This window comes from Ursus americanus, chromosome X (genome assembly GCF_024610735.1).
Source record: "Ursus americanus isolate L20-20 chromosome X, mUrsAme1.1.p, whole genome shotgun sequence".
In the NCBI taxonomy this organism is placed as follows: domain Eukaryota; kingdom Metazoa; phylum Chordata; class Mammalia; order Carnivora; family Ursidae; genus Ursus; species Ursus americanus.
In genome coordinates, this window is record NC_142164.1 from 102988315 (window position 1) to 103015362 (window position 27048).

The 27048-nt window shown below is 46.1% G+C and overlaps 2 protein-coding genes across 6 annotated transcripts in view; one reads left to right on the forward strand and one right to left on the reverse strand.

Moving 5' to 3' along the window:
• Positions 1-7457, forward strand: part of PCYT1B (phosphate cytidylyltransferase 1B, choline) — a 127333-nt gene extending 119876 nt beyond the window's left edge. For 2 of the 4 annotated variants that reach the window (XM_087859481.1, XM_087859480.1), the window contains exon 8: positions 3471-7457. In XM_087859481.1, coding sequence (XP_087715607.1) covers positions 3471-3683 — 213 coding nt within the window. In that variant the 3' untranslated portion in view covers positions 3684-7457. The remainder of the gene's footprint in view (positions 1-3470) is intronic. The other 2 variants (XM_045787115.2, XM_087859479.1) reach the window with 2 other exon arrangements.
• Positions 7458-14548: 7091 nt separating this feature from the next.
• PDK3 (pyruvate dehydrogenase kinase 3) overlaps positions 14549-27048 on the reverse strand; it is a 75226-nt gene continuing 62726 nt past the window's right edge. For both annotated transcript variants that reach the window (XM_045787118.2, XM_045787117.2), the window contains one exon: positions 14549-25163. In XM_045787118.2, the coding sequence (XP_045643074.1) occupies positions 25133-25163 (31 nt within the window). In that variant the 3' untranslated portion in view covers positions 14549-25132. The remainder of the gene's footprint in view (positions 25164-27048) is intronic.

The window sequence follows — 27048 nt, forward strand, 5'->3', positions numbered from 1 at the left end:
AATGGGTTAATACCCAAATAGACATTTTTCCAAAGAAGATATACAAAGGACCAACAGGTATATGAGAAGATGCCCAGCATCTCTAATCAGTAGGGAAATGCAAATCAAAACCACAATGACTTATCTCCTCACACCAATTAGATTGGCTACCATCAAAAAGACCAGAAATAACAAATGCTGATGAGGACATGGATTAAAAGGAACACTTGTGCGTTGTTGGTGGGATCGTAAATTGGTGTGGCCGTGATGGAAAATAGTATGGAGGTTCCTCAAAAAATTCAAACTGAAACCACCATATATATGATCCAGCAATTTCACTCTGGGGAATATATCCAAAGGAAACAAAAACACTATGTCAAAGCGCTCTCTGCATCCCCACATTCATAGCAGCAGTATTTACAATGGTGAAGACATGGAAGCAACCTAAGTGTCTATCAGTGGATGAATGGATAAAGTACAGTATGTGTTGACAATGGAATATTAGTCAGCCATTAAAAAGGAGGAAATCCTGCCATTTGTGATAACATGGATGGACCTTGAGGGCATTATGCTAAGTGAAGTAAGTCAGAGAAAAACAAATACATGATCTCACAAGTGAGAAAAACAACAACTCAGGGAAAAAGCAATCAGATTTGTGGTTATCAGGGCAGAGAAAGGAGTGAAGGACAGAAAATCAGATGCAGGTGATCAAAAAGTACAAACTTCCACTTAATGAGATAAATAAGTACTAGGGATGTAATGTTCAGCATGAAGACTATGCTTAACATGCTGTGTGGTATGTATGAAAGAGCAGATCACAAGAGTTCTCATAAGGAAAATATGTATTTTTTATATTTATGAGATGACAGACATTAACTTACTGTGGTAATGTCAAAATATACATAAGTAAAATCATTACGCTATACACCTTAAACTGTGCTGTGTCAATTACATCTCAATAAAACTGGAAATCTTTTTTTTTTACATGCTGGGAAGATAAACCCTGTAACAATCATTTTGCACTTGTTTACTAGCGATGCTGAACATTTTTTATAGGTCGTTTGTCAGTCTTTCGTGCATTGCCTTAACAAGGCATATGCTCATTTTTCTGTGAACGTCTTTACATTCTTCTTTTTAATTTGTGGGCTCTGTTTATATACTAAGATCCATTATTTATAGTTAAATATTGCAAGAATTTCCCCCTGTGTTTCATTTGCCTTTTACCTTATTTCGTGGTGGTTTTTTTTTGGGGGGGGGAGGGTACATAAGTTTTACACTTTCATATAGCCGAACACCCATCTTTTCCTTTATGGTTTGTCTCTTTGCTTTTATGCTCCCACTCAAAGATATTTCTAAAACACAAATCTGATCATACCCCTCCTTTAATTGAAATCTTCCTGGGGCTCTTGGGGAAAAAATTCCAGCTGCTCCTGGTACTGCAGCCCCAGCTTACGGTCAACCCCTTAGGCACTCAGCTTGTAGTCATGCCAAGAATTGTACGTAGTACTCTCTCCTCAGCACCCTCTGCTTGGAAAGTCACCCCTCCACCAGCTCCACAGCCTTCCTTCCCACCTCAACCCCCCCTTCCTGTACATCACTGGAGCCCCAGCTTGGACATAGCACCTGGTCTTTGGGGCGGGGGGGCTCTGTAGTGGTTTGTGGAGTAACTCAAATGACAAGAGCAGTCTAACATGGCAAACAGGAGAAATGGCTCTCAGGGCCAGTTTAGGATCACCACATTGGACTGAGGTGCTGGGGGCGGAGGTTCTGTGACAAGCCAGGGAGAGAAATGAGGGCACAGAGCCCAGGCGGCATGGGCAGGGTGCTCAGGGGTGGGTGGAATGGAATATGGGTACATGTGCGGGGCTGAGCGGCAGGCAGAGCAGAAGGGCATATCTTCGGGCACCACTGCTAGGCCAGGACTGGGAGACCCATCAAGCCGAAGGACAGTGCCAGGGAAAGGCTCAGTTCTGAAAGCACCGGGCAGTAGTCACTGGAGATCCCCAGCGCGAACATCTGTCTTACCGGTGAAACCCCTTTTACCCACGGAGTCTCCCACGCCAGCACATGACACTGCTGGCTTTCCAGTTTCATAGGCCAGAAACTGGAGTCTCTTGTCCCCTCTTCCTCCCACACCCCACATCCCATCTGTCAGCAATTCCTGTGGGCTCTACCTTCAAAATGTAGCCAGACTATGGTACTGCATGATTCCATTTAGAGGACATTCTGGAAAAGGCAAAACGGGAGGGACAGGAAAAAGGTGTGTTGCCAGAAGCTAGGGGAGGGTGACAAAGGATCTCGTGGGGATTGGGTAGCTGATAGAACCCTCCTAACACCCTGACTGTGGTGGCAGTCACACAGCTGCAGGCATTTATCAAAACTCACAGAACCGGAGACTAAAAAGGCTGGCTTTTACTTTAAGTCCACTATACCTTACTAAAACTATGGGGGAAAATATCTACCAGGGCTCCAACCATTTCTCACCTCATCTCAACCTCGTGGCTATGAGCGTGGTCCAGGGCGCCATCATTCCTCTTACTTGGATTCTTACTACAGTGGGCTCTTCACCATTGCCCCGGATCCTGCTCTGGCTTCCCTGTAGTCTGTTCCCTGCACTGTAGCCAGGGTGGTCCTTTTAAAACCAAAGTCAGAGTTCCTTAGTCTGGCACTCGGAACTTCAGAGGTAAAGGAACTCTCCCGAGGTTTCTAGTCTCACAGTAAAGGCCAGAGTTCTCACGTGGCCCCCAAGAGCCCACATGACACAGTCACTCCTCTGGTGACTTCCTCTTAGCCCCCTCCCACCCGCTCCTCTCCACCCTGGGTGACTCCACTCCAGCCACCATGGATGGCCTCCTTGCTCCTTCTCGGACATGTGCTGCATGCTCCCTTCTTGGGGTGCTCTGTGTGCAATGCGTTTGCCCCCGCTTTCCATTCACATGGGCCCCTCCCTCATCTCTTTCAGGTCTTTGCTCAAATAGCATCTTCTCCTTGTGGCCTTCCCTGGGCACCTTCATTACAACTGCCGCCCAGGCACCCCCCAAACTCATACCCTCATTTGCTATCGTCTCGCGTTGTATTTTTTCTCACAGACCGTAATTCCGTCTGACATCCACTTTGTTCATTTGTTTACTGTGTGATCCGTCCTCATGTCAATGAGGACAGGGACTTCTGTTTTATTTCCCACTGCCCTGCTGTACCTTGGACATTACTATCTGCCTGGGAGAGGACAGACACTCAGTTAAACTCTGTAGCTGGAGTAAAGGCAGGCAAGAAGGCAAGAGTCCCAAGAACCAGCAGAGCTGGTCATCCCACTGCCCCCGAATGTCACTCAGCTGCCCCCCGCACGTCGTCCTGGACGACATCAACTGTAGGACCAGTCTGTGGGTGCCGGTGTTGCGGAGTGGCGGCTCTCCTTCCTGCCTTCCCTTTTTGTTTTCCTGCCACCTCAGATGGCTAACTTAACAGAGGCTTTCTCTCCAATTTCTCTCTAGAAGCAGATGTTCCAGGAGAGGAGTAGCCGGATGCTGCAGGCCTTGTCCCCGAAGCAGAGCCCTGTGAGCAGCCCCACCAGGAGCCGGTCCCCCTCCCGCTCCCCGTCGCCCACCTTCTCGTGGCTCCCCAACAAAACCTCACCCCCCTCCTCGCCCAAAGCAGCCTCAGCCTCCATCAGCAGCATGAGTGAGGGGGATGAGGATGAGAAGTAAAGGCTGCTGGCAGACAGCAAGGGCCGCACCACACAGGCTGGGGCGAGGGCAGGGTCACCGGTGTGCCTGGGTGGGGTTGGAAGGTTAACGGTGGTCGCAGGAGCTGCAGCTCAGCTAAAGGAAGGCCTGGGGACCAGCTCTCCCTCGGTCTCCACTTAGCCTAAGACTCGGGCTCTGCATGGAGGTTTCCAGCGGACAACCTTTACAAACCTTCTTAGCAGCATCTAGAATCACTCTACTTTAACCTTGCTAAGGAAGGAAGCAGAGCACCCCCAGGAGACTCGCACTGACTCGGGTGTCTTCTGCTTTGGTCCTTATACTCACCCCTACCAAGTCCACCACCCATGGAAGCGGCTGTTCCCTCAATCTGCTACTTCCAGCTCATAAGGGCCCTGCACGTTGCCTCCTACCACCCAAGCTCTGCCAGAATAAAGTTGTTTCCGAGAGAGGTGGCAAAGTGCTTCTAAAATAGTCAAGTGAAAGACAAATTCCAATCTTCTCAGTTTAGCCACTGAGGCCTGATGTTGCAACACATCAATTCTTTCCAGTTCTAGGAATGTGGTGCATAGACGAAGACATGCTTTAGGCCAGATATATAAAAGGCCATCTAGCATGAACCTTAACTTCTTATTCAGAGGACAGTTCAGTTGAGGAGAACGCCATAGAAGGCCTAAAATGTTCCTAGTTGTACTTTTCATCATTGGTTTGACTTTATGGTTTCTAGAAATTACCTTAATCTGTGGGAAATGCAACAAAGAAAAACATTTTATATGTGTGTGTATATATATGGTTATATATATAATATATGTATATATTATATATATATAAAGAGGAGTTGCTTTGCTTTGGCTCTGAGTTAGGAGATGGTAAACGTCTCCTGGAGCTTCTCCTTAAAGGATGCTAACTCTGGAACGGCTTTTCCCATTTCTGACCAGTTAACAATTTCACAGGCCTCAAGTAACAGTTTGATGTGCGAAACCACATAGTATACCGATAGGGGGTGCTACCTGCACGTATCTGTTCTCTGTGTGCTCCCAATACGCTATCCAGGGTGTATACCATATGCAATATGAATATATGGTGGTAGCCTTTTACAATATACGCTCCCGCTCTCATCCGAATCCCCTGCTGAAATCCTTGGTCTAAAGGACTACCTGGTTCCCTTGTGACTTGGGCACTTTGTCAAAAATCCATCCTGGATTCCTGTAGAAATGTCTTGTCCCAACCAGGAAACGAGTATGTTGTTCTCATGGCCTCCCATCATGTTTTGGGCTGGAGGGAGGCTCTGAAGAGTTTCCCAGAGCACTGTGGGAACCTCAGTGTGATCTTAGCATTGAAATGGTCTACGTGGTTATATAGTTAGCCCTGGCCTTAGGTTTGCCAAATGAGGTGAAGAGCCTAAGCGTTGCTGCTGAGTGGTTTGAAGTTACTGTCCGCCAGTGACAGGTAGGAAAGGAGCAGGTGGAGTTAGGGTGTAGAACCACGCTCCTAGGTAGATGAGGCACTGCCTGTCTGTGCCAGGAAAGCCAGAGGGAGAGCTGGGGCCGGGCTGAGCAGAGGCCCAAACCAGCAACTTGTGGGCAGAGCTCAGCATCTCCTGTGACAGAAACACCCCTTTTCAGAGGCCTTGGGAACCTGCCTTCTGGGTGAGATGTGGGGCAACCAATGAAGGAAGGTGGCATGTCTTTCCCCCCTGTGTCGGGGTTGAACTACCTCCCTGCCCACCTGGAGATAAGTGGTGTTTACTGGGAAGCAAAACCACGAGGCCGAGCTGGCTTGGAATCCCCTTGTTCCTGGCACGCTCTCCAGAGTTCTGTTGAGCGCTCACATGGGACAAAGGGCTGGCGGGAACGTGGCGCGTGAAAAGGAAGCTTTCTGTAGCCAAGGCCTAGAGCACTGCTCTGCAGAGGGAGCGAGGCCCCAGCTTTCCATTGTGCCCCTCTGCTCGCTCTTCCGTCACGCAGCCAGGGCCAACTGGCACAGAGACCTCGTTCCAGCTGGTTGACACTGGGGGCAGTGCAAGGATGAGCACAGCCAGGCAGAGTGAGGTGGGGAGAACAAGGGCAGAAAAAAGGAGTGAAGAGGGGCCTGGAGAGAGGGAAGGCCATTATAGAAAATCTGTGCTCTCAACCAGTTTCTGGACCTCACTGTGTAGGGGCAACTATTTTGGGAAGGCCTTTTATGTGCTATTCCATGGCCCAGAGCAGACAGATCCACTCTTCCTTGAACTGTGCTCTGAAGCGAGTAATGTGGGGCTCTCCCAGGCTGATTCTGGGCTTGCAGGCCTTACACACCATACTGACAGGTGCCCCTCATGTGACTCAGACTCAGTGCCCTCACAGCTGCCGGTGATGGGACACGACCGACACCTGGGTTATTCCAGGGACGGGCCGAAACCACCCACAAACCATTCTAAATCTCACCTTATGTCCCCACGCTGTCCTCTAACAATCCCTCCCTGCTGTCCTAAGGCTATGAGACTACTGAGAAGGGATGGGGGCAGGGATTCTGCAACCCAACTTGTAACGCTCCTGGCCATCAGTGTCTTCCAGCTCCCCCTTCCCAGGAGGAGATGGGGTTGCCCTTCGTTTGGGTCAACCCATCAACAGTCATGGCCATGAGTGAGTCAGGGCTGGAGTGAGAGACATACAAATCACGGGCAGGTTTGAAGAGGCAAGCAGAAATGACAGAAAGCAAGGAAGTGTTCCTTCTGCCCTAGAAACGGAAGGAAGCTTTAGACTGAGGACTACAGAACAGTACTGAGGGTTGCAGAAGAGGGGGCAGGATAGGAAGAAGGGTGGGTGAAACGGGCTGGAGGGGAGGGAGTGGGGGAGCAGGGACTCTCTGCTCCCCTTCAAAGTGTCGCTCACCCCCTAACAGGTGAAGAAGGAAGGCTTCCTTTCACAGACACCCAAGGTTAGTGAATACCCATGAGGGGTGGGGGTGCCGTGCCCCCAAGCTCCCCCGTTCCACCACTTCTCCATTCGCTGCCACCTCCTCTTCCCAGGGCCCTGAAATCAAAGTTCACCCTTCCACCAGCTAAAAACACAGGGGAAACTCTCATATCCTAGTCACACCGAACGGCCCATTTCTGGCAAGCCAGCTCCCATGTGCCTGGACCTTAGAAAGGTAAAGGAAACAAACCTCAAGAGGAGCGACCCTGAGACCTAAGGCTGCCTTCCGACCTGCTCTGTGGGCTTGCAGTCTTGCTCCAGGCCTCGGGCTGTAGTCACTGTGAGTCCATCCCTTGAGGGAGGGACGGGAAGAGTGTGCATTTGTTTTCTCTTCATCTTCAGGACTTACTTTAGCACCCAGACATACCCCAGAGAGACATACGGGATGGCGTAACAGACTCGGCTGAATCAGATGAGCCCGTTTGGAGCAGAGGTGTTCCTGTTCCTCAGGCATCCGTTCAGCACTAGTCTAGGCCACCAGACTTTTTTTTTCTTTTTTAATAATAGAATCAGCTCATGAGGCATTTGCAACTTCTACTTCTCTCTAGACTTTTTTTGTTTTGTCACTGCGATGTGTCCTGGGACAAAGCCATAAGAAGAGCATACATACTTAAGACTCTGCTGTACATACAAGAAGACGAAGACTCGTCTGGGTTCAAGTACGACCTTATGCCCAAGCATTTGCTCTGGTGCTGAATAACGCGAACTACTGGAATCAGCCCTCCACCCCTGGCCCCTCGTCCCTCCCCAACCCACTCCCGCTCCCCAACTGGACACAGCATTCCCAACTTGTTTATAAATAAAGGGATACGTAATTGCACTGTGGCTTGTCGTGTTTCTTACAAGTGTGCTACTGTGTTCCCGTTCGTGAACTTGGCTCGTGGTGGACAAATACCGGGGTGGCGGCGGTCTTGCCCACGTGCAGCGAGGATGCGGATTCCGTGCTGTGTAGCGCGGGGCAATGGGCTGCAGGTGCCAAAGGGCCCACACCTGACGGCAAAGGCAAAGCTCGTTAGGAACAGACCCACCTAGAGGCGAGGTCACACTAGGAGGCCCAGTCGGGGCCTTGAGCTGGAGGTTCCACTGTTAACTGGCTCTGCGACCTCGGTCAAACGACTTCACTTCCGTGGCCTCAGGGTCTGCTTTTGTCCAATGAGGGGGTTGACGGCAATGGCTGCCGCCATCATTGCCTAGAAAGGTCTCTGAATTTACGACGCAACCCGCGTGGTCCCTACGCTTCTCCAGCTAGGATGCTGCCACTAAGCGACCATGAGAAAAGACTTACCTGTCACTGGGCAGCACACTGGAGAGGCGGCCCGCCGGGCCCCCGGGACCTCCACGACCGCCGGCGTCGCCCCGCCGCCTCCGCGGGCTCGCAGGCTCCACCCGGCTTCCCGCCCCGGGCCCTGCCGGCGGCCTCGCCCCTGCACGTCCACGGCGGGCGGGGCCGTGTCCGCGGCCGGAACGCCTCCGGTAGGAGGGAAGCGCCTCCGGTAGGAGGGAAGCGCCTCCGGTAGGAGGGAAGCGCCTCCGGTAGGAGGGAAGCGCCTCCGGTAGGAGGGAAGCGCCTCCGGTAGGAGGGAAGCGCCTCCGGTAGGAGGGAAGCGCCTCCGGTAGGAGGGAAGCGCCTCCGGTAGGAGGGAAGCGCCTCCGGTAGGAGGGAAGCGCCTCCGGTAGGAGGGAAGCGCCTCCGGTAGGAGGGAAGCGCCTCCGGTAGGAGGGAAGCCGGCAGTCAGCAGCCCGAACGCCGGCAATGAAGGCCGAGGTTCTCGGGCGGGAATTGCGCGCAGCCCTGCCCCGGCCCAATCGGAGTTCCTATGAACTCCATCTGGTGAGCTTGAGCCGCGAACCCACCACAGTTCCAACATTAGCCTGGACTCTAGAAGAACCAGCCAGGCCTGTATGCAGCCAGGGAACCCATTTAAAAACAGAACACCCATTATTCGCAGACCATAGTCCTTGGCTTTGCCACCCAGATCAAACACACTCTTGACAGGTCGTAATTACAGTAACAGCTACAGGTTTCTTCTTGACTTCGTGCTACCTCAAAAATGTTCACGACGGAAAAATCCGTTCTAAAGCATAAGAAAACTCATACTGAAGAACTCTAATATTTGCCCTGAAGAGAATTGGCTTTTGTTAATAAACAGAAGCCCCAGGATAAAAAAGGTACGTTATCAAAAATGTTTATACACACACACACACACACACACACACAGTCCCCTGGTACCGGAGTCCTCATTCGTTCTTGGATTTGAATGTTTAGGCAACTTCTTCAGGTATTCAGCGGAGCGCTTAGACTCCCACCGAGATGCCATTGGGATAAAGCCTGACAGTTCATCAGCTCTGAAATACATACCCAGTGATGGAATCCTTTAAGAAATCATCAAGTAAAAACCAATAAACCATTAAAATATGAAAATATCATTAAGAGCATAAATATCTGTCAGCGCTAACTGACCTTTGTTAGGCCCAGTTGCACTGCCATAACTTATATTCTAGAAAACCAAACCAAAACAAAAAAGAACCTTATTAGCTGAACCTCAGCCGCTGCTGACCGAATGTGGGAAACTTAGGCGAAAGCTTGAGTGCAGAGTTGACTTGTCTCCTACAAGCAATTTTTGCTCTCCTTACCTTCATTCTCTCTCTTGGGGGGCAGGGAAAGGAACTGACGTGCCAGGTTACTGTACTGTATTCACAAAAGCAGAGTGCTGATGGAGGGATTAGACATAACTAAAATATTTGATACATAACCTTCCATTTTAAAAGAATTAATGAATCTATACCTGAAAGAGTTGGGATACTTTACCCCTTCCACAGGGACCTTTTCAGCTAATTATACTTGCAAATGAACTTGTCACTCTAAAATTTCCAAGTTCAAAGAAAACCTGTCATCTTCCCCCATGCACGTGGCAGGACATGACTGATTACATAGCTTGAGGAGGGAACCAGTCTTTCTCGTCTGGTCGTCATGTTCCACTGGACGGACGTTGACAAGATGCTATTCACTAGTCTGCCCACAAATCAACATGAACACAACTGAGTTAGTGATTATTTTTTTTCCATATCTGGTACCCAGGAATTAACAATAGTAGAAAGAAGTTGAAGAGGCATGTATTAGTTTCCTACTTCTGTCACCAGCTCAGTGGCTTAAAACAACAGAGTTTTATCATTTTTCAGCTCTGGAGTTCAGAAGTCCAAAATGGGTCTAACCGGGCTAAAATTAAAGTGTCAGCGGGGCTGGCGGGGAGAATGTTTTCTTGCATTTTCCAGCTTCTAGAAGCTGCCTGCATTCCTCGGCTCATGGCCCCCTTCCATCTTCAAAGCCAACAATGGCCAGTGCAGTCTTTCTCACGTAACACTACTCCAACAAGCCTTCTGCCTTTCTCTTCTACTTATAAGGGCTCTTGTGTTTACATTTGCCCCACCTGGATAATGCAAGAAAATCTCTCTACTTAAGTACACCAGCAACTTTAATTCCCTCTTGCCAAGGAATATAACATATTCCCAAATTCTGGAGATTACGATGTGGACATCTTTGGGAAGCCATTATGCTATCTACCACAAGGTGACTGAAGATAATCATCATAAACCCTCGAACCTTTTTCCAGTTTCTGAATTGAGAAATAGTAACCCTCACACAGATAGATTCATATTCCTCTTTTCAACATTCCTGTGTATACTCATGATGAACCTGCTTAAAATGTTTCTCCTGAGCCTTGACGCCCACAAGGGAAGCACAGAATAGGTGTAATGGAAGATGTCTGACCCAAATGGACATGTTAATTGGTCCATGAGGAGAAATGTGTTGGATCTTCAACTCACGAACACAGAGTCATGGCTGGTAGAGAAGGAAGTCTAAGAGTCCGCCTGCCCCGTTCTCTGTACATATCCTCCAATTCATACTTGGCTATCTCAAGAAGACAAGAAGCAAAAGGGCAGCTAACCAAAGCCTTTGATCATTGGCTATGTTCCTGCTGAAACAAGCCCAGGAATACAATTTTTGACTATCAGGCAGAATCTGTTTCCTGCCTATTCTCCGTCTGGTTTTTGGTTTTTGGTTGTTCTGGTCCTTGGATGTTGACCACAGCCACTTGAAGCTAGAACTCACTTCCAGCCATCCAGTATCAAAGTACGCCATGCTCCTATCTAGAGTAACTCATTTTCCCATTGTGGCCTTTTATTAGCATTTTAACTTAAGGCCTACCATACATTCCTGTCTGGAGCATTCAATAAACATTTGAGTGAGCTGCTAGTCTTGGCGATGCAAAGATTAAAGAGGACACAATCCTGTCCCCCACCCCAATTTCAGCTCAGTAGCTTGACTCTCAACCCTGGCCTCTCCTGACTGGCCCTACCTTTGACTTTCTGAGCTCTTGATGAACAGTCCAAGTTTCTGATTCTGCCAAATAGAGTTTTACAATGATTTTACTAACAACTGATTTCACACTATTTTCCTCATCTCTTTGGGTGTGGGTGCTCTTTCTCCGAGTGCAAGGACTGCCAACTCTTACTCGGAGTGGGGGAAAATAAGTAGATTTTAAATAGATTTTCAGTTTATTAGAAACCACTCTTTGAGGATGCTGAATGGAGGAGGCTGATGATGTCCGCCCCTTAGCTAGACCCATCAACAGTAAGGCTCTAGGTGAGCTACCAAAGTCCAAAGGCATCAGCACACTTTCCTTCAAGGCCTTCACAACACGTGCGGAGCTTGGGCCACAACTCTCCTATGTGGACAGAGCTGTTCGATGAATGAGGTGGCCATCTGAGGTCTCACCCGAAATTCCTCGATTGCAGTGTGACTGACGGGCCTCTCTCACCTGGATAATGGGGCAGTATTTGCCCTCATAAACTTGCTATTTTTTACCAGCTGAAGCCCTAGGAAAAGAGCAGTTTTCATATAGGAAGTTCTGTTCCAATTACCATGCAAGGTGACAATAATTATCTCTAACTTTAGAAATAATTACACTATTATATGAAGCCGTTACTAAGGAACTGTGGAAGCTTCTGCATCCATCACTGTTATTAAAAATCATTAACATGTTTATTTTGTTTGAGGACTGGCAAATTCTGTTTGGACAAGAATGCCAGGGGACAGTAAGAGTACCATTAGCTTAGAGTTTCTTGTACAGTAAGAAACAGCAAGGCTGCTCAGTTGCCCCAAATTCAAATCAACAAGGCCTTTGATCTCTTCTAAGTATTTTCCAATTACATGTGAAACAGAACATCAATAAAGTTGCAAGGCCCCTGGGACCCACTCTGTGTGAGGGAGACAGGATGTGCTGCTGCCAGCATTCTACTGTTCTCAAAGGCGGGTCTGTAGTTTAGACTTCTTCAGTGGTTTTCTAACCACTGCAGTCTTTCTCACGCAACACTACTCCAACAAGCCTTCTGCCTTTCTCTTCTACTTATAAGGGCTCTTGTGTTTACATTTGCCCCACCTGGATAATGCAAGAAAATCTCTCTACTTAAGTTCACCAGCAACTTTAATTCCTTCTAACATTCTAACATGTGGTCACATGTTAGAATCTCCTAGGGAACTCTTAAAAAGGTATTCCCCAGAGACTATCTGACAGAATGGATCCGAAGGGGTGTCCAGGACTCGGAGATTCTAATAAGACCAGGTTGAGACCCTCTGGGCTATACTTGAACTGAGGGAACAAAGTGAGCCTTGGGGAGTAACTGGATTCAGAAGTTGATGGTCAACGACTTATATGACGAAGACGAGAACTGATCTGCCATACAGCTGTGACAGGAAAAGGTCTAAATATCATTTGCTTACCCAAAGAGAGACTATTAAAGCGATAAAAGTGTCATCAATGGGCAGTGGGCAAAGGATTCATTTTAAGACCAATATTTAGAAATGCCAAAGATACTGTTAAGTACCCAGCCCAATGACTGGTGAAAATGGGGGCCCAATGTTAACAAAAAAATTCAAAAGCATGTAATGGCTGCTTATAGCTGCACTGTCCAACACAGTAGCCGCTAGCCACGTGGGGCTTTTTAAATTTAGATTAATATAGGGCGCCTGGGTGGCTCAGTCAGTTAAGCGTCCGACTCTTGATTTCGGCTCAGGTCACAATCTCAGGGTCCTGGGATCCAGCTCTATTTTGGGCTCTGCGCTCAACACAGAGTCCGGCTGGAGATTCTTTCTCTCTCTCTCCCTGCCCCTCCCCCAGCTCGCGCATGCTCTAAATAAAATCTTTAAAAAAATAAAAATAAATTTAGATGAATACAATTTAAATGGGAAATTCAGTTCCTCAGTTGAACCAACCACATTTTAAGTGTTCAGGCAACTAGTGGCGGCCATATTGGACAGCACAGATAAAGAACATTCCCATCATTGCAGCGTTCTCCTCACGGACAGTGGTGTAGCTACAGGTTCCCTTCCCAGAGGCAACCCCTCCTACACGATACCTTATGATTTATTCATGTTATCAAAGAGTACATTTATGTGTTAGCACACAGTGAACATCTGAAAGTATCAGCAGATAATCATTTGCAAACATGCATTAAGTCATTGGAAAACCTTGAAAAGACTGAGAAGGAAGTCAAAAGGGACACTGAAGGGCAGTGCACTGCAGCGGCTTCCCAAAACCACCGACGTTTGAGTTGGAGGGTCTCTTGGTGAGCCTAAACCATACTTCCTGTATGATTTCAAAACACGGCAGGAGTGGCTGCGACAAGAACGCTATTCCCTAGTCATGAAGGATGTATTAGCACAGCGGCTGACTTTTCATAAAATTCAGATAGATAATTGAAAAATACGAACGAAAGCCATGGTCACTTTCAAGAGCCACTGCTGTTGTATGCTTTGGGCAAAATAGAGCACAACATGAAAGCAGTTGATTAGTACTTGCTTCCTATTTTAGGCTTTAAAGAGTGCCATAAAACAGCAGACCTGGAAAGAACTTTGGAACCATATAGTTCAACTCCCTAATTTTATGGACAAGGAAACCAAGGCACAGCAGAAGCAAGGCAGATGTGTTGATTTCCTGATACCAGCATGCCCCAAGAATCATTCAAACCCATTTCTTGCATCGAATTTTCTAGGTCTTTTTTTTTTTTAGTGATAAATATACAAGATAGCAGGTATGTGGCTCTGAAATTTTAAAAAGACCATTCACCACTGATTGTTGCGTGAAAGAATGACACACCGGTAAATAACATGAAGACCACACCTCCTAGTTCTTCAGCAAGTCCAGAAGTGCAGCCACATGTCTTCGGAGGCCCTGGGTTCTGGTGTCGGTGCTGCCCCAGTTCCTCAAAAGACACCATGGAACCAATAGCCCTTCAATTGCAAATTTCAAGTTGTTTATCTTCTGCGTATTCCAAATGGCAACAGTTCCCCACCTTACACTTTTTAAAGAATTCTCCCATGGCATTTGTTAAAATATAGATTCCGAAGTCCCCAGCCCAGAGCATCTGAATGATTGGAGTGGAGGGAGAGCCCAGGAGTCTGCATGTAACCAGCACTTCAGGTCATTCTGGTATAGATGGTCCATGACCAGTGAGGCCCAATTTGCCCAGCACAGCTGTGGTTTACACGCTTTACAGTGTAATTATTAAGTGTTCTTTTCACTGTCAAAACTCTCCTGGTGTGGACAATATATGGTCCCCTTTCTCTGATCCACAGATCGTATTTTGAAAAATATCGTGAAAACTATTTACTGTTAAACAGCTCCTTTATCTTCCAACAGGATGTTCCCTGCTACCGAGAATCCAAATAACCTATAACCCCAATGGCTCTTAAGATCGTAAGTGTCCTTGTCCATTCCCAGCAACTTACAAAGGTGCCTGGTACTCCTCACTTACTGAATTTCAAAAAGTGAGTAGAAGACGAGGCTCAGAGGTGGCAGGGATGAGACTGCAGACCGAGCGCAGGAAAAGACCACGCTGACGCACAGCGAATCACAACTACTGTTTTATTGTTCGATGACATTGGTACAGAATTGTCCACGTGCTCCAGGACTAGTGTGGCTATGACACACACCACAGATGGCTCTGCAATTCAGGGGGAACATTATCCGAGCCACACACTGCTCTGGTTGTGTTTTTGCAACAATCACAACAACAGAACACTTTTCTCCACAGAACGTGAGGCTGCAAATTATGTCAAACCAAAGTCATCCCTCACTCATGACAGGGTGTACCAGCCAGGCCACAGAACAGCACAGAACACGAGGGGGCTGGACTTGACTCTGTGAATCACAAGGCAGCTCGTGAACACTGGACACACGCGTGTATTTATCACTGTAACTACGGTGACAGATGCAGAGTGAACCAGGTCAGAGTTGGACTTACAGGTACAAAAATTGTAATGAACTTTTATTTCATTTAAGTTAATATTCTTCTCTTGTCACATCAGCTATGGTTCCCAGCGTAGGCACTGCTTTTGTGCGTCAAAGAGTTCTGATGAAAAACTGGCCTAGCAAGTAATTTTACATTTAAATGCAGCATTCGATATGTTCACGATGGTATATTTGACTCTGCAATGACTTCTCTTTTTTGGTTCAAGCGTTTCCTAAGTATTTGCAATCTGGGTTCTAAATGTGGAAAATAGTTCAGTTGCAAGCACTTGTGTACTAGTGTGCGGCTGTGAACTTAGAGCAACAGATGGTGTGCTGTGTACACACCTGAAGCAGCGGTTACAACCGCGAACGACGTGCCCACCGAGGCCCCCGGCAGAGATGAGGGTGCGCCGGCCGCTCAAGCGGTGCGCCCCATCCGGCTAAAACGTGGTCGTCTGTCCGGGACGGGCTCAAGCGCAAGCCCGGGTTTGGACCCGAGGGCTGCGGCCGGTTCTGGCGCAGGGCGGCGTGAGAGAGTGGGCGCTCTGGCGATGAGCATCATGGAAGCAGAGGCGTGGGCGCTGGAACTCCACTCCTCCAGCTCCGAAGTCAGCTTCAATTTGTGAAACACTCAGTACTTTCTGTTTCCTAGGTCGACCTTGCCTTGGCTGTCTACCCAGAGTCACGGTACGTTTGGTTTGGTTCAGTCTGAGGGGTCAGTTCCAGCATATGCACAATCCCTTGGTCAGATTCACACGGCAGCACTAGGAGGAACTTCTACAAGTGAAAGGCAAGATACCAAGGGACTTTAGCAATGCTCTCCCCAGGAAGAGTTCTAGAGGCGGCTACATGGTCTTGACCTAGCCCCTTCTATTTTCCGTTTTACCTGGGGTTCCCCACTCAGCCAGGCCAACTCCGCCTCCTGACAGCGCTAGGTTCAGGAAGGCGCGAGGCCCGCGATTCAGTGTGCTCCCTCTTCAGTGGTGGGCTGTCTCCAGTGCTTCCAGATCCCCACAGTTGCAAGGCTTTAACTGCAATTATTCTAAAGCATTTGTTCTAATTACAGACATTGGAGAGTAACCTCAGCAGTTTTTGAGATAAAGGCATAAGCCAGTTCTTAATACAAATATAGTGCCTTTTAAAATACTGATTGAGGTTTCCCACGGTTTTAACAGTTCAAAGGACAAAAATGGAATTTAGAAGAAGGGGGTACCAGGATGTATTATAAACAACAGTATGAAATCTTATGCTCATCCTACCTGTTTTCGCAAACTCTTCTGGTGACACTATGTTAGCACAGCTAACTGATGAATGCCTTTGACTTCCAATCAGGTTGAACATTCGTAATTGTCTTTTTAATGTCTGGCATATATGAAGAGCCAAAACAGAGTCAGAATTGAATGTGAGGATTCTTTTTCCTTTCTCACTAAAAGATTCTCAAGGTAAGAATATCTTAAAACATTCAGTAGTTCTGTCAGTAATATGGATTCCATTCTTAGCTTGCCATTTTTGACCAGATTGGAAGGTAAGGAGCAACTGAAGAGCTGGGAAAACAGCCCCAAGCACCAGAGCTGGACGTTTTTTAATACTTTGCTCACCATGGGGCAACACACTGCTTACAGTATATATGCTCTTTGACATTTGTGCTATTTTGGTCCATTCATAAACGTTATGCACAGAATTCACATTAGCAGGCCACTTTTAGGCTGGCAAAAGTTAGAAGTATTTAATGGAATGGTCTTTTACATAAAATTTTATTATCTCCAAAGGATTCGATTCCAATAGAAAACAGAATCCAGTAGAAAACTGGAAGGCCAAGAAGCAAACTTAGCAAACAAAATCAAACTGCAGGGTTTTTCTCCCCACGAACATCTCAGATAAGTGTGATGGACACCTCTGTATACCTACCAAAGGACATTTAGATGCCACATACTATGAAAAGGCCTCAAGCACATAGAATCTGAGTGGTGATAAATGTGAGGTTCAAGTTTCTTGGGTAATCTTGTGTTCCTGAGATGACAGTACTTTTGAAACTGTTTCTAGAAATTTAGACGAGAACTATCAAATCAGAATACATTGTGATACAGCTTCAGAGATTTGCATGGGGATTCTTATCAAAGGCTATATTCCCTGAGACATGCAAGGGTAGTGAAAATGTAATTCTCAGAGTACAAAAAAATATAACATTTAAAATCATTTTGGTTTCTCTACTTTTCCCTTTAAAGAAATTATTAAAATAAAAAGTTTTATCTTACTAGTCAAAGCTCTTTATGTTTTACCTTCTAAAAAAAAATTTCTTTTCATTTATTGAAAGGCCAGGCACAGCGGGATGCTTTCACAACCATTCTCTCTCTTCAGACTTGCCTTCAAAAGATCACTTCTTTAAAGGTCCAGAAATAAAAATGCAGTTCTTAGGGCTGAAACAAGCTTAGTAGAATACTGAAATCATTAACTGCGTTTTAAAGAATGCGGTTCTAATTCTTCCCTTTTGGAAACTGTAACATGAAAAACTTAAGCAAACTTAATGGAAACTTAGTGCTTAGAACTTTCAAAGAATGCAACTGCAATTCTGTACTTTTGGAAAATATGAAAAACAAATCCAAAATACCTCTCTATGTAAATTAAAGCTCAAGCCACGGTATTCAAAATTAAAATGATTTACATAATCTATTATACTGGTTTTTTTTAGTAATTAACCTTCCTGAGGCTGATTTTGTTCTCCTTAGTGTTTGCTTAACTAAAGTGCTTAATAAAATTTCTACAGAATATATTACCCTCTCCATAGATGAGTATTATTTTGAACTACAATCTGACAAAAATCTAACTACATTTAATTATGCTTGATTAATCCAAATGTCACCGAGAGATTTATAGAACAGAGAAATATTTTGCAGGTTAAGTTCATACTCTCACTGTGAGCTCCCTGGACCCAGTATCACCACCAATCTACTCCTTAGTTCTCTAACATTTCCCAACACCCCACAAAAAATATGTCCAGGAGTCTAAACTGGGCCACGGGACTCCAGGCATCAAGCCCCGGCACTCTCCAGAGCTACGCAGGCTCCATCAAGGGCTGAAGTGGCTTGCGGCCAGGAGGGGGGAGGCATCCTGCCCTGTAGAGTTGACAGCGCTGGAGGGAAAAGGGTGCAGAGCCAGGGAGTCACCCTGCGATACGGGCTCCGGGCTTAAGCTGCGCTGTGAGGACACCCATGTGTGCCAGGCGGTGCTCTCAGTGGGCTCTCGGTGGGCTCTTGCTTAACGCAGGGCCGGAACTGTATCAGAGGTTTGTTGGGATGCTTTCGGGAGTGAGGCCTTAAGGTGCTTTTATTTATATGTGAAAAAGACAGCTTAAAGGGTGACAAATTGGCCCTACCTATGGGAATAATGAAAGGCATCTCAGCTCCTTCTCCAGTCCCTCAGCTCTACCCTCTACCACGGGGCCACCGGCCACAGTGCGTGTCGACAGGTGAAAGCGTCCAGGGCAGGTCTCCTGTCCCCTCTGAAACTGCAGAGGGCCACTGGGTCACGACATGAAGAGCAGCCCTTGTCCCGGCTGCACGGAGGCCACACTGACCCTAACGCTGGGATCAGGGGCAGTTCGGGTCCCTATTTTAGAGACCGAGGAGAAGGCGGAAAAATAGGTTTCTCAAGGCGCCTGTGACCGCCATACTGCTGTCATTTTATTTTCTTCATTTTTAGGGGTGACCACCGCTAATGCCAACCCGAGGGCTTGAGAGGGAAGCCTTCTCGGGCAATCCCTTCCTCCTCCTCTAAAACCAGTATGGAAGTGGTCAAGAGGGTCTCTCCTCTTGACAAGCTGCTATTTTAACTCCAGCAGCATCCTCCCCTTGTTAGAGGTGTATTTAAATAATGATTTCTGAGGCCCTAAAAAGACACCTGGAACCTGCGGTCATTGCATTTTGGTTATGAGGAAACAGCAGCACACACCATTCAATGAACACGGACAGTAACAGCTGGCCCCTCCCACCCGGGGAGACGCAACAGGCTCCGGGGCTCCGCCTACCTAGAGGCGTGCTCAACCCTGGGCAGGGTCCCCGGTGGAGCCGCACACAGAGCCAAGCACGCAAGATGGACTCTCCCGATGCCCAGGAAAAAACACAAAAGTGAAGAGAACTCCGGAATCACAAACACCTCCTCATCTACAGAACACATCTGTCCACGACGAAAACAACATTTACAGGGTCTGGGGCCCCCAACTCGCCCCAAGCATCCCCTTCCTGGCTTTATTTTTCTCCACTGGACTGATTTGCTCCACTCTATTTCTCTCTCCACTGTACCGGAAACGTTCCATGTTTTGTGTCTTGTCGGTTTCCCTTACAAGAACGGGTCATGAGGTAGGGATTTCCATTTGCTTGATCCCTGCCGCGTGCCCAACGCTTCGCACACTTGCGCTATAGCGCACTGCAGACACTCATTATTCAAATGGAGGAATGAACCCAGCTTTCCTTTCCACGACTCCTCCATCCACCACTTTCATTTCATTCATCCCTGACACGTCGTCGCGCATTCGGTTCTCCATTTCACACCAGGACAGAAACAGGGCAGACACCCTGACTTTCAGGAAAGGCACTGCATGGTGGGGTTTGGTACCTAGAGCAAGGCTGTCACTCATGCTCCTTGATCACTATGCTGGGCTCCGAAGGTGAGGAAAGTCCGCCTGGTGGAATATGCTGGCCCCCGAGGAAAGGACACTTCAACCCTACAAACGGCCCCAGTAAAGCCCCACCCCGACGTCCACCTGTAAATGCACTTTGGAAACATGAACTTGTGTGCCTCTAGAGTAGGCCCCAGACCTACGCACCATCTCACGGTATATTCGTGAATAACAAAAATAATCCTGATGAGGACTGCACTCCTCTCTCAATGAACCAAATTTTAAAATGGGGTGAAATGAAAAGACAGGTAAGAAAACCCGCGTCACAATCAAGCTCTCACCAGGGTCAATGCCCTCAGTAAGACAGCTGGACTAGCAACCTGTTAATTGAAAATAGCTTCCACTTCTGTTGATAACTCTGATTATGTGCCAGTTTGAAATACTCTATCATATTTAATTAACTAATTAATAATTGTCAGTGGTTGATAACTTCTTAAGTTCATTATAATGTCCCCTATTTTCAAACCAGAAGGTACTGATACCTCTAATCAATGGAACAGGAACCTGAGTTAAAAGTTATCTTTCCACACAGAACAACAAACAAAAATCCTGTATTGATTAAGTTATTAATGGTTCTTTCCTGCTAGCGACATTGGTTTCTTCTGTTTACTTTCATACAGATTATGACCATGAAGGACATTATCTTCAAAGTCAATGTTTATGCACCTGGACTGTGGGGAAGATGGCAGAATAAACTCATGTTTATATAAGTGCTCCCGCCCTTCAACACACACATCCAAAACCTGAAAAAGAAGCTGTCCATTATGAAACTAATAAAAGCCAGCACCCCATACCAAGGACTCCAGGGGGAGTGTCTGACAGATACAACGAAATGGGGGACTAATCAGAGGAGCATTCTCGCATTTGCCAAACAAACAGACCACAGTTGCTGGGCACTCCAGGAGAGGTTGCCAAAGGACCGGACCAATCATTTGTTAACCTGGAGACACAAGGACCGGCGGTCCGGAGAAGCCCAGTGCACGGTGTGCAGGCACATTTCCACAGCCGAACCTGGGAGGGGAGGGTGAGAACTCAGGTGCTGCATCTGTGTGCGCAGGAGAGAAACACTAACTCAGGAGCCAAGCACACAAATGCTGACTACGCGTGCATCCGGCAGCAGAGTGCAGGTTCAAACCTCCACACCCCTGCTAGGGCGACACCTAGCGGACATGCGGAAACTCAAGCGGAATCCCTTTCCCCCAGTGAGAGCCGGCCACCCCAGGGCAGGGGACTCAGCAGCACCCGCGGAAGGCACTCGGAAGACAAAATGTCCCAAAGAGACTTTGCTTCACTCCTTATTCCCCTATATCCAGCCAGCAGACTGAGAAACAAAACCAGCCTCCACCCTTACAATCCAGCAATATCTAGCTGTACAGTTTAAGTGCTAAGGTGACCATGCAAACACTTCTCGCTTGAGAAGAGTCGAGGAGGATTTCTCCACACTGTTCTTGAGCACCTAGAACTGGCCCCAAGCAAAGACAAATAATAAGCCGAAAAAACCCATCATGATACTTGTGCAACAATAAAAGAGCAAAACAACCCAGAGAAAAGGAAGGAAAGAAGCCTAAGACAACTAAGTACGTTCTGGAAACAGAATGATTTCAGAAACCGTGAAAATTGTAGATAACACAGTTCAGCCTTCCAAGAAATGAAACAAAGGAGTCAGGATAACAGAATGAAAGAAAACACCTGGCAGAGCTGAGAAAAAGAAAGAGATCAAAAATGAAACTGTAACAGAAGTGAAACTCACACTGTGAGCATCTAGGCCTACCATCAACGCCACAGAACACCGAGTTAGTGACTGGGGAGCCTCAGAGCTGAGGGGGAAAAATCCACAGCATCAAGAAAGACAAGGGGATGAAACCAATCAAAGGAAAGATAATGTGAAGGCCAGTTAACACAGAACCAACACGGGGACAAATTACCGAAGAAGAGAACAAACTCATAAGACATGGAGTAAGGCCCGAATGTCAATGTGTATCGCTCATCGTGGAGCAGAAAAAGCCAACAGACAACTGTCAGTTCTGACACAGACACGAACGAAGTCATGAATTTCAAGGATAAACAAGCAGCCCCAAGTACGTAGTACAAATAAGCAGGTCATCTACAAAAGGTGAAGTACAATCTGTCTGGACTCAGGCCTCTCAGGACCACCAGACACTGGAAGACAATAAAGTGATGCATCCACAGAATCGAGGGAATAAGGATGTGATCCATGAATCTGATGGGCAGCCAAGTTACTGCTCATAAGGAATGGCAACAGTAGCATATTTGTAAATATGCAAGAAAATCCAACTGGAGCTGTAATCCAGGCCACCAAAGGATGAAAGCAAGTACCGAATGTGGAGTCTTTGTATGAAAGGGCTGGCAGTGAACACAGAGTTATATGAAACATAGAATTAAGTCTAAATAACTCCAGTAACTACCTATAGCTATACCCTCTAAGTTGCCTGTCTTTCTAGGTAAAAGCTGCCAAATCCATTTGATAATCTCCTCTAACTAACTATGCCAAAATGAAAACACACAAAAGAAAACTTCTCCTGAATGCAGTTCTCTTGCACTATAGACACATTTTGGTTTTTACCTTACCCTTGAGTGTTAATATAACCAAGAAATTCCTCAAAAGTGATGAAGCTGGTTACCTGGTGGGCCGCTGAGAGCACAGGCCTAGGAAAAACACGGCCCAACTACTCACTTGGGTTCTTCCATTCACCTCGGCAAACCAAAGAACTGCTTTAGAACACATATGAAGATCAGAGGTCCCACGTGTGTGGCCCACCTCACGGCACTCTGAGGATCAAGTGGGATGCTTTATGTAAGGTTCTTTAGAATCTGTAAGCGAGGCTATAAAATTGTCTCATGTGACTGGATGGAAAGAACCCACTATATTAAAGAGCCAAAATCAGATAGTCAGAGACAAAAAAAAAAAAAAAAAAGGAACAGACAGTTCTTGTGGGTCCATCCCTGCTTCTTTCCTTTCATTTCTCTACATTTCGAAGTCATTTCTCAGCCCTATAAACAGGAGATTCAGTATTTCCACAGCTCCTGACCTGAAATGTTTCTACTTTGGAAAGAAAAACACTTTAAGAATGTAGAAAGATGTTGCCCACCACCCAAGGTAAATGTCAATTTTCATTTTTTGATTCAACTCATATTTATTAAGCCCCTACTATGGGCCAGGAGTTATTCCAAAGAGTAGATGTAGTCCCCCAATACTAAAAATCAAGTAAATGAGAGGGAAACACAGAAGAAATGGGACAACTAAATGAATTTAGCTGAAAAAGGGTCAATGTCTATTTATTTTACAAGCTCTATGTGCAATTTGACCATTTGCTTTGACAACCCGAGCAAACAGCCAGAGGGACGCACCTGGGTTCAGAGAAGCATGTACAGGCGACAAGAGGAAAAATGAATGTGCGGGCCACTAAGCTGTGAGATGTTCCCACAACTCTTCTTATGGTTGTTCTGGAAGCAAAGTTCAACTCTTAATGCAGAAAGCAGACAGGAGAGCCAAGACTACTGGGGTTAGATGGATAGAAGTGAGCCAGAAAGTCCATTAGTAAAAGGACTACCAATGAAGTCATTAAAACAAGAAAGAAATCTTCACTTTTGAAAAAGACCTGTAAAGGGAAGAGTGTGATAGGAGTTTTCCACCCCTTATTTTCCTTCTTCAACCCTACGGAGCTTGTGGGGAGGGCCCAACACAGTAAAACACTGCCAGAACAAGGCAGGAGGGACCAGTCCTGAATTTGTGGCCTCCTTCCCCCTACGGTATTTCATACTTGAAAGTATAAAGGTGCATGTTTAGAAATGGAGGCCTAGTAAGATAACGATATATTATCTAATGTTCGTAAGAAAGCCAGGGACTTCAAATGGAAAGGGTCGTTATTTTCACATCTTTTACATGAGGAAACAATCCTACGGAACAGCCCATCCCCAAGACAGACTCAGTCCTCAAGCCTGCAGGCTTCCATATGGGCCATCCCGTCCCCGCTCTCTCAGAAGTCCATCTGTCTTTCTCTTCTCTGATGGATTATATGAGTTCTCTGATGAGATCCTCCTAAGGATGGAAGAGAGGAGAACTAAAGATGAAGGGAACTACCATGAGCTCAGGTAACATAATGAAACAAAATCAGACTCCGCAGAACGAAGAGAAGGGGTGCCACTGACCCACGCACAGCTGGTCAGAGCACAACTCCTCCCAGGGAGGCCCCCCACGGGGACCACAGTGGGGCAACCTCACCGCCGCTGCCGTGGCACTGAAGGAGGGGAATACCTGACAAATGACGACTTCTCCACCAGTGCACTCGATACTTGAAAATTGGTTGAAAGCATTTATATGGGCGTCAAGAGAAAGCAGAAGCCAAAGTAGATGATATGAAAAATACAGTGAAAAGAAACACATCCTGTGGAGCAGTATAAACTGTGCCTTTAATCTGGACTCTTGGAAGGCTTCCGTGGCTGAGGGGTCAGCACAACACCGCTTCTCTTTCCTCACCCCAAGGCCTCTGCCCAGTCCAGCTTTCAGCAAAAAAGTAAAGGAGTATGAAAATCAGATCGACAATTCCAGAACTGGCCAAAAATTCATGAAAATGAAAATTATGAAGACCTAGGGCATTTTTCAAAATCAACTAGAAAGAGCTTTTCCCTTCGGTAGCCGATCTTACAACTGGTAAAGCACCTCACACAGGGACTTCCAATTCCTCAGAAAACTACAAAGCAATAGAATAGAATAACTAGACTAGCAAAATTTTTACATAGCACAAAAACTCCACTTCCCACTTTTCACAAACTCGATAATAACCGGAAGGTAGTTTTTCACTTAAGATCTTTGAAACCAAGCGGTTAAGTGAAAAATCCCAAGACAACTTTTGGAACGCTTTAATTGACAGAATGGAAGTACACAAATGAATTTTAAAATAAAAGCAATGCATCAGAGAGTAAGAGCTAATGTGAAAGGAGCCGCACCTCACTCAGATCAGACAGAAGAAGAAAGAGTTGAAATCACAGGGTGAGGAAGGACGCATGTGAGACGAAGGGCCCCAGGACTGAATGATCAAGACACACTCTGCTGGGTGTCTTCAACTTCTAGATCACCCGGGCCTTAGTGGGTGGTTTGGAAAACCATGGTGTTTGGTCACAAAGAGCAACAGCAGAAACTGGCTGTATCTGGAATGAGGAAGGAGCTTAGAATCCTGGGGAGAATGTAGACACTCGACTTTATGACGAGGAGGAGGGAAGCATGAGGGCAGCAGAGCACTAACGAGGCTCTGCACTCTTTTACGACGGGAGCCAACCAAACCACGGCAACGTACTAGGAAAAATTGCTCAGGTTACTACTTTAGTGACGATCTGGCAGCTACAGGAAGGTTTTTGTGGAAAAGGTCCAGCTCATATAGAGAAATTACACATTCAAGCACTGGAGTAACTATAGTGCCTTGCTCAGACTTGGTGGAGAAAAGGAGTTCTCTCTGGTTGACTTGCAGAAGACAATCTTTCTTCTCAGAGATGACATGAGCATTCAGTTCTCTAGAAAGTTCTATTAGTCTTGATCTTGTCCCTACAAAGAAAAGAACAGGAATATCCATAGTGAGCTTGAGTACAACCTTCTCTATTTAACCAAGATTTACTCAGAGCATTTAGTTACAGTGATAATTCAAAAAGCTTTGTCTTATCTCAAAATTATTCTCTATGGTTACTACAGAAAAAGAATTACCATTTATTACTCGTACATACTTCAACCCTGGCGATCAATGGGGTGACAGATGTCGCAGCCAGATCGCCCTCACATCCCTCATACATTCTTCAAAAAGAGATTTTATTTATTTATTTGAGAGAGAGAGATAGCAAGAGAGAGCATGAGTAGGGCGGAGGGGCAGAGGGAGAGGGAGAAGCGGGCTTCCCGCTGAGCAGGGAGCGTGATGTGGGACTCGATCCCATGACCCCAGGATCATGACCTGAGATGAAGGCAGACACTTAACTGACTGAGCCACTCAGGCACTCCCCTTATACATACTTCAAACAGTTCTTTACCCTCAGTTAAAAACCTGATTAGAAATGAGGAATGAGTACTAATGGGTAAAGGGTTTCTTTTTGAGAAAACGTTCTAAAATTAGACGGTGGTGAGGGTCGCATACTCTGTGAATACATAAAACTGTACACTTTAAGGGGGTGAATTTTATGGGGGTATGTGAATTATATCTCAATAAAGCTGTTATTAAAAATCTGATTAGATTGTGATGAGCACCGGGTGATGTGTGCAAGTGCTGAATCACTATATTGTACGCTTGAAACTAGTATTACACAGCACGTTAACTAAATGGAATTAAAATAAAAACTTAAAAAGCCAAAAAAAAGAAAAAGAAAAATCTGATTAGAAAATACATTTTTGTAGCATTTTTCATTCACCTAGTGAATTTACCATAGGTACAGTAAATATTTTCCCAAGATCACCACCAATTATCCTATTTGTATAATTTAACAATTTTAATCATCAGGCTAACCATTTTCCAATTTTAAATATTGCTTTCTGCTAAAAGTTGTTTACCTAATAATATATTAGAAATCAAGACTCATAATTAGTATACAACCTACTAAACTATTTAGAGTTTTAAAATGGCATTTAAAACAAGATTCAATTAAAGCCATCTTTTTACAGTCCAAACGGACCATATGATTTAGAAAGACTGCTTCTGTACTACCCAAATAACTCCCTCTAGCAGAGCAAGAGCTTGTATTAATTGGTCACAGTGATGCCCAACATGTCACCTGACTGACACAGAGGCTGAAAATCAAATCAAGGGAAATGGATCCAATTGTTTCAAGCTGATTTAGCTTCATCTTGGCCAGGGATGGTATGTGTATGTCTGTATGCACAGCCGTGGGGACGCTTGCACTCACGTGCACAAACCAAACTCCTCTTTGAGATGAATGACTGGTCCAGCAATACTCTACAGAGGTCCATCACAATGCTTCCATAGAGAAAAAATCAATAGAGATGCCCTTTATATCATTAATCAGAAAAGACCAACGCTATTATAATGGGGCAAAATCACAAAGCTATATCAACTATATGTGCATACAAATACCTTTCTGTTGCATTACGTTAAGAGTCAAGATTTTCAGGGTAAGAAGAAAGATGCACAATTAAAATACATTGCAATGTTAAAATCGAACTGAAAACATCAATTGAAAACAACTTATGATTTGTTTTTATTTTTTTAAAGATTTTACTTATTTATTTGACACAGAGAGAGGCAGCGAGAGAGAGAACACAAGCAGGGGAAGTGGGAGAGGGAGAAGCAGGCTTCCCACTGAGCAGGGAATCCAAGGCAGGGCTCGATCCCAGAACGCTGGGATCATGACCTGAGACAAAGGCAGACGCTTAACGGCTGAGCCACCCAGGCGCCCCTGAACTTATGATTTAAAAATGGGTATTGTATAGT